Below are 8,121 nucleotides of genomic sequence, written 5' to 3' on the forward strand. Positions count from 1 at the left end.
GCAAGCCTCAAATCTAATACATAATTTTAAAAATCTAAGTATTGAGTGAAAGTTTAGCAAGATAATAATTTTAAAGTGAAAGTTGCTCGGTCGTGTCTGACTCTTTGCAACCCCATTGACTATACAGTCCATGGAATTCTCCAAGCCAGAATACTGGAGTGGGTAGCCTTTCCCTTCTCCAAGGGATCTTCCAAACCCGAGGATAGAACCCAGGTCTCCCGCACTGTGGGCAGATTCTGTACCAGCTAAACCACAAGGGAAGCCCAAGAATATTGGAGTAGATAGCCTATCCCTTCTCCAGTGGATCTTCCCAACCCAGGAATCAAACTGGGTTCTGCTGCATTGCAGGTGGATTCTTTACCATCTGAGCTATCAGGGAAGTTAATAATTTTAAAAGTTCTTTGAATCCTTGAATTATCCATTAGGCACACAAGGTGATGAAGATTCTTGCCATAATAGCAACTAATGTATGAAATATATAGTAATATGTTTACTGAAAAACCTGTGGCTCTCAAATATAGAAATTTCACACTACTAAAACTTATAGAAAAGATGATGCCACAAATCAACAAAGCAAGCATATAGATACAGAGAACTGATTAGTAGTTATCTGAGGGGAACAGGTCAACAGAGAAGATGAAATGCATAAAGTGGGTCAACTGTAAGGTTATGGATGGAAACTAAATTTTTGGTGTGAGCATGCTGTAGTATGGCTTCCCAGGTGGCACAGTGGTAAAGAATCCGCCTGCCAGTGCAGGAGACATAGGAGATGGGGGTTGGATCCCTTAGTCGGGAAGATCCCCTGGAAGAGGAAATTCCAGTATTCTTGCCTGAAACATTCCATGGACAGAGGACCTTGGCAGGCTACAATCCAAAGGGTCACAAATAGCTGGACACGACTGAGCACACATGCACATGCATGTGCATACACACACACACACACACACACATGCTGTAGTATATAGAAGTGGAAAGGTAATGCTGTATTTATGAAACCTATATAATAATATGTTACAAACCAATGTTGCCACAATACAAAGCAAATTTAAAATAGATGATGATGATAATGGTATTAATAATAATTAAAGCTACTATTAATTGAAAATTTTCTTATGCCAAAAGCTTGATTATAGTATATTATGAGCTTCCCTGGTGGTTTAAATGATAAAGAATCTGCCTGCAAGGCAGGAGACCTAAGAGACATGGGTTTGATCCCTAAGTCGGAAAATCTCCTAGAGAAGGGAATGGCTACCTACTCCAGTATTCTTGCCTGGAGAAGTCATTGGCCAGAGGAGCCTGGCTGGCTACAGTTCATGGGGTGGCATAGAGTCAGACAGGACTGAGTGACTAACTCTTTCACTTTGCTTACATCTATTGAATGAAGTAGCTAAACTGATAGAGTTCATTCAACCTTAAAACCATTCAAGAACCTCTCAAAATCTATGCTTAGTAGTAGTGCAGGGCCTCAAAGCTAGGTTGTCTGATATCAAAGCAGTACTCTTACCGTGTTCTTACAAATGAGGATTGTAAACAAATCAGTGATTTCCTAAATGCAACTCTGCTGCTAAGTCGCTTCAGTCGTGTCCAACTGTGTGTGACCCCATAGACGGCAGCCCACTAGGCTCCTCTGTCCCTGGGATTCTCCAGGCAAGGATACTGGAGTGGGTTGCCATTTCCTTCTCCAATGAATGAAAGTGAAAAGTGAAAGTGAAGATGCTCAGTCTTGCCCAACTCTTAGCGACCCCATGGACTGGAGCCTACCAGGCTCTTCCGTCCATGGGATTTTCCAGGCAAGAGTACTGGAGTGGGGTGCCATTGCCTTCTCCAAAATGCAACTCTGCTAAAGTGCAAATAAGAATTATTTTTAATGCAAAACAATTCTGAAGTTCACTAAAATAGTAATACTAGCTGAAAAATTTTTGGAAAAGATGTAGCTGTTTCAGGCATTAAATCTTATTTTTCAATAAGCATGTGATACCAGCAGAAAGAGACAGCAAATCAATGAAAGAAACAAAAAGCTTGAAATATATCTAGTATGTATAAAATGTACTATTAATACATGGTCATACAATAAGTTCCATAAACTAAAAGAAATTAGAATTTATTAGGAATTTTATATATATCTTGGGCCCTATTGGCTAATATTTTACCAGAATACCAGTAATTTCTTGACCCTGCTTGGCTGTGCACCCTATCATGATTTATCTGTAAAGCTTATTTGCTAGAAGTACGGTAGTAAGTTAGAAGCAAATTATTTAATTGGTGGGAACTGATTATCAGGTTGAACTAAAGTATTTGGGGAAACCATGGGATCTTGGAAGACATTCCCTTTCTGCCTACGTTCCATTATTGTACTAGGTAAGGGGGAAAAAATAACCTTGCCACTATGAAATTGAATATAACTCATGTGTGAGAGGAAGAGAAATTAAAGAACTTCTGGTCTGACCCGATGTGGGTAAGTATCAGAACAGTGACAAACCACACATATACAGTTTTAAAACAAGTGATCCACACCCATTAATACTTTCCTAAAAAAATATTTATGAATCTAAATTTAGAATTTAGATTCCTAAATTCTAATTTAGTATTCACATATCTTTAAAGAAAAGAAATAAAACAAGAAAAAGTAGGGCAAAAACTTTCCTTTCCTCTCTATATTTTTTAAGTGTTAGAAAAAAAATGGTTAGTTGATAGAAAAATTTTGAGTAAAAACTTTAGTTCACATCATATAGAAAAAGTATTTTATGTTAACCAATATTTTAAAATAATATATAAGAGACTTCCCTGGAAGTCACAGCTAAGATTCTGTGCTTCAAATGTAGGGGGTGTGGGTTCGATCACAGATTGGGAATGATGATCCTACAAGCCTCGCACCATGGCCAAAATTAAAATAAAATACTGATAATAAATTTAAAAACTGACATTAGAAAATATTTTATTTTCATTGTATAAATATATATAATTTAAAAGAGAAAAGACTGATAAAAAGAATTGTACTGCTCTACACCAAAATGTTGATTAAAATGTTGAAATAGAAACCCAGAATATTATTTACACACATAATAAAAGGAGAAACATCAAATTTATTCTAGTTCCCAGACTGGCTCCATATCAATACCTCCATTCAGAAATGGTTGTTTTTAGGTTGCAAGATAACATTTAAAAAAAAAAACCCACATGCTTTGAAAGATATATTTGCATAATTAAAATTTTGGACCTATATTAGTATAGAGTTTTAGATACACCAAGTTGCTTAATATCAATTTTCTCATTTGAAAATAGTGAATAAAAATGATTATGGCATATAGAACCTGTTCTTTATGTATCAGCTTTTATTATCATAAGATATATCATTTTATATTAAGAAGAAAATGGGGCAAAAAATTAGTAGAATATTGACATATTTCCATCTGAAGAATTGTCCTCAAATATTATATTATGGGCCTCTGTTTTATAAGAATAGTAACTCTTTGGAAAACTCTTTGGGAATAGTAACTCTTTGGGGAAATAGATGGGGAAGCAGTGTCAGACTTTATTTTTGGGGGCTCCAAAATCACTGCAGATATATCATTCTACTTTTTTTTCTTTCCTTTTTTTTTGTTTTTTTTTAATATAAATTTATTTTAATTGGAAGTTAATTACTTTACAATATTGTATTGGTTTTGCCATGCATCAACATGAATCCACCACAGGTATACACGTGTTCCCCATCCTGAACCACCCCCCCTCCTCTCTCCCTGTACCATCCCTCTTGGTCGTCCCAGTGCACAGCCCCAAGCATCCTGTATCATACATCGAACCTGGACTGGCTATTCATTTCATATATGATATTATACATATATTAAGAAGAAAATGGGGCAAAAAAATTAGTAGAATGTTGACATATTTCCATCTGAAGAATTTTCCTCAAATATTATATTATGGGCCTCTGTTTTATGGGAATAGTAACTCTTTGGAAAACTCTTTGGGAGTAGTAACTCTTTAGGAAATAGATGGGGAAACAGTGGAAACAGTGTCAGACTTTATTTTGGGGGGCTCCAAAATCACTGCAGATTGTGACTGCAGCCATAATATTAAAAATGCTTACTCCTTGGAAGGAAAGTTATGACCAACCTAGATAGCATATTCAAAAGCAGAGACATTACTTTGCCAACTAAGGTCCGTATAGTCAAGGCTATGGTTTTTCCAGTGGTCATGTATGGATGTGAGAGTTGGACTGTGAAGAAGGCTGAGCACTGAAGAATTGATGCTTTTGAACTGTGGGGCTGGAGAAGACTCTTGAGAATCCCTTGGACTGCAAGGAGATCCAACCAGTCCATTCTGAAGGAGATCAGCCCTGGGATTTCTTTGGAAGGAATGATGCGAAAGCTGAAACTCCAGTACTTTGGCCACTTCATGCAAAGAGTTGACTCATTGGAAAAGACTCTGATGCTGGGAGGGACTGGGGGCAGGAGGAGAAGGGGACGACAGAGGATGAGATGGCTGGATGGCATCACTGACTCGATGGAGGTGAGTCTGAGTGAACTCCGGGAGTTGGTGATGGACAGGGAGGCCTGGCGTGCTGAGATTCATGGGGTCGCAAAGAGTCGGACATGACTGAGCGACTGAACTGAACTGAACTCTTTGGATGATACTCCTCAGAATACAAATATGGAAATTTGGAGAAGGATATACCTCATATCAAAAGTATTCTATGTAACTAACCATTACTATTCCATTACTAATACACAGTGGGGCTGTTATCTTGTCCAAAGAAATATCAGTTCACTTGCTTTGAATTAAAGAATAATTATTTTATCTACAGAAACTATGATATAATATTATTCACACTGATATAATATTATTTTAATGAGTAAGAGAAGCTCTTAATATTGAAGTCCTAATCAAAGTAACATTGAAATAAAAATATTGTCACATCACAAGTTGAGAACATACAATGTTTTCATACATTTTAAGGAAATAAAATAATGATCTATATATCTGTATCTGTTAGACATATTATATTATAAAACTTAGAAAAATATTTGTTGTCATATATATAACTATCTTTGGTATAGTAATTTTATAAAAACAAGAATAACTAAGACAATTAGAAAACACAGTTTGTCCATTATATATTATAAAGGCATTACAAATATCAGTGAGAGAATCATTTACTGTGTAATATTATTTTCACAGCATCTTTCACATCTCTATTTCTCAGACTGTATATTAGAGGATTTAACATTGGTATTATAAGGGTGTAGAGCACAGCTACAACCTTGTTCTTCTCTGGTTAGGAGATGGCTCCAGGTTGAGCATACATGAAGAACACAGTCCCGTAGAATAAGCTAACCACTGCTATATGGGAGCCACAGGTGGAGAAAGTCCTACTCCTGCCATGAGTTGAAGGCATCTTTAGGACAGTAGAGAGGATATATGCATAGGAAACCAGAATGGTAGTTGTGGTGGTGATGATGATGAGAGCAGAAAGAATAAACAGTACAACCTTGTTCACAAAGGTGTCCACACAGGAGATCTTGATCAGGGCTGGGACATCACAGAAAAAGTGGTCCAATCTGTTTTCTCCACAGAAACGCAAACTAAAGGTGAAACTTGTTTGGACTACAGCATTAATGCAGCCACAGACATAGGATCCAGTTACCAATTGAACACAGAGTTTTGGGGACATTTGCACAGGATACAGGAGCGGGGAGCAAATGGCTGAGAATCTATCAAATGCCATGACAGCCAGAAGAAAGCCCTCAGTGGTGACAAACAGAGCAAAGAAAAAAAATTGGACAGCACAGCCTTTGTAAGAAATTTTCTTTTCATTAGACAAGAAGTTAGCTAAAGTTTTGGGAGAAATGACTATGGAGTAGCAGAGATCTAAATAGGACAAGTTTCTGAGGAAGAAATACATAGGCATTTGAAGTCTGGAGTTCATCTTAATGACAACTATCATGCTGATATTTCCCACCAGAGTGACCACATAGACCAACAGGCATGCTAGAAACAGGAGGATCTGTAGCTTTGGAGGGGTTCTAAATCCCAGCAAAATAAACTCAGTCACCTCTGAGAAGTTCCTATTAAGCTTACTCTTCATAGCTGAGATAAAGGTAGAGCTGGAGAGATAGTAACATGAAAGAAATGAACAATCAGAATACATGTTGTAGTAAAAATAAGAAGGAACCAGCATGGGATAAAATCATTTCATACCATATTGTTCCCAATATTTAACAAATCATCAATGAAAAAAAAAGATAACTATTTTTAAAAAAGTCTTCCTAGTGAAGAGTTAAATCTGACTGGTTATCCTTTTTCAGATATGCTTATTTACAAATATTATGGATTTGCTCTCCAAATGTGCTTTGGCAAAGTGGAGATTCTAAGAAAATGTTTGGAAATAGCCCTTTCCCCCTGGGTTTATTATCAGTTTGCTGGTGTTGAAAGCTGCCTCCTTTAATGAATGGTGTTTCCCACTTAAGATTTTACCTGGAGTAAAATCTGTTTAATTTATAATCTCATTTTATTGTTAATGATTAGTTTATCTACTTTAGAAAAATAATATGTAAATATTGTACCTGTCTTTCTATCTTTAGAAGAAACACTTCTGACAAAAGCATGATCCTTTTTTAAAATTTTTTAAATTAATTCATTTATTATAATTGGAGACTAATTACTTTACAATGTTGTGGTGGTTTTTGCCACACATTGACATGAATCAGCCATCAGTATACATGTGTTCCTCTGTCCTAAACTCCACTCCCACCTCCCTCCCCATTCCTTCCTTCTGGGTTGTCCCAGTGCGCCGGTTTTGAGTGCCCTGTTTCACACATCGAACTTGGACTGGTCATCTATTTCATATATAGTAATATACGTTTTTCAATGCCATTCTCTCAAATAACCCCACCCTTGCCTTCTCCCACAGAGTGCAAAAGTCTGTTCTCTATATCTGTGCCTCTTTTGCTGTTTCATATATAGGGTCATCATTACCGTCTTTATAAAGTCCATATATACGTGTTAACATACTGTATTGGTTTTTTTCTTTCTGACTTACTTCACACTGTATAATAGGCTCCAGTTTCATCCACCTCATTAGAACTGACTCAAATGCATTTTTACACATTTACATCATATCCTTGTTTCTCCATTATTTTTGTGCCTATGGTGACATACACTCTTAATAGCACAGTTTGCTGAAAACAGAATGATTCTTGTTTATATTTCCTGAAGACAATGAAATCAGACTTTATTGTTTTCCTTCCACCCTTCTTTCCTTCCTATTTTTCTTCCTTTGTTTCTTCTCTCTTTTGCTTATTTTGAATTTTTCAGATTAGAATGCAAGTGAAGAATTCTAAAGATCTTTGACATATTTTTCTGTCTTTTCAGAAGCAGAAAAAATTTAATTACAAATACAAAGATCTGTTCATATGCAGCATGGAAGGCACATAGAACAATTTAGAGATAGCCACAAAAGAAAAACTATGTATTTAAATAAGCTTGTACTATATTTATTTAGATTTATGCTATTTTGACTATAAAATGTCCTCAGATAAAATACACTTAGAGGTAAAGAAAGAAAGTAGCTTTTCTTCTAATTTTATGAATGTTATTTATTGAACAAATAACATATTCAAGAGATTTATTTAGAGTCATGAGGTTGAGCAGCATAGTGACTTGTTATTCAATAATCATAAAATACTAAAGAAAACTGACAATAAATTTAAAACCTCACATACTATAAAAATGATACATTAAAAAACTCATGTACCATAGAAATATCTTTTATAATAAAAATTTATAACTTTATATACATAAAATAATTACAGTAAATAAATAAAATCACATATGATCTAAATTAGGAAATGTCTCCTAAAATTTTTTATATTTTTTGTTGCCAGAACTATGATTTTATTCCTGTGACATTATTCTCAGACTAGTTAGAATTGTGAAAGTATATTAAAATCAATTCAGCACAGTTAGAGTATCTACTTTTTTGAAAATTTTAAAGGTTATTAAGAGCGTTGACTGATCGATTTTAGAAGGCAGAGGAATGGTTAAAAAAGAGAGAGAGAAAGAAAACCTCTGTCAAGACTGTCAACTACAAAATGCTTACTTTCCTTAAAATTCATATATAAA

At 35.4% G+C, this 8,121-nt stretch overlaps 1 protein-coding gene across 1 annotated transcript; it reads right to left on the bottom strand.

Annotated features, from left to right (window-relative positions):
• Positions 1–5,149: 5,149 nt before the first annotated feature.
• LOC788569 (olfactory receptor 9S13) lies at positions 5,150–6,092 on the bottom strand. The gene is given in 1 exon segment (XM_059887268.1): positions 5,150–6,092. A coding segment is annotated over 1 exon segment (936 nt). The 5' UTR covers positions 6,086–6,092.
• Between the last annotated feature and the right edge of the window lie 2,029 nt (positions 6,093–8,121).

Source organism: Bos taurus, chromosome 5 (genome assembly GCF_002263795.3).
Source record: "Bos taurus isolate L1 Dominette 01449 registration number 42190680 breed Hereford chromosome 5, ARS-UCD2.0, whole genome shotgun sequence".
NCBI classification, from domain to species: domain Eukaryota; kingdom Metazoa; phylum Chordata; class Mammalia; order Artiodactyla; family Bovidae; genus Bos; species Bos taurus.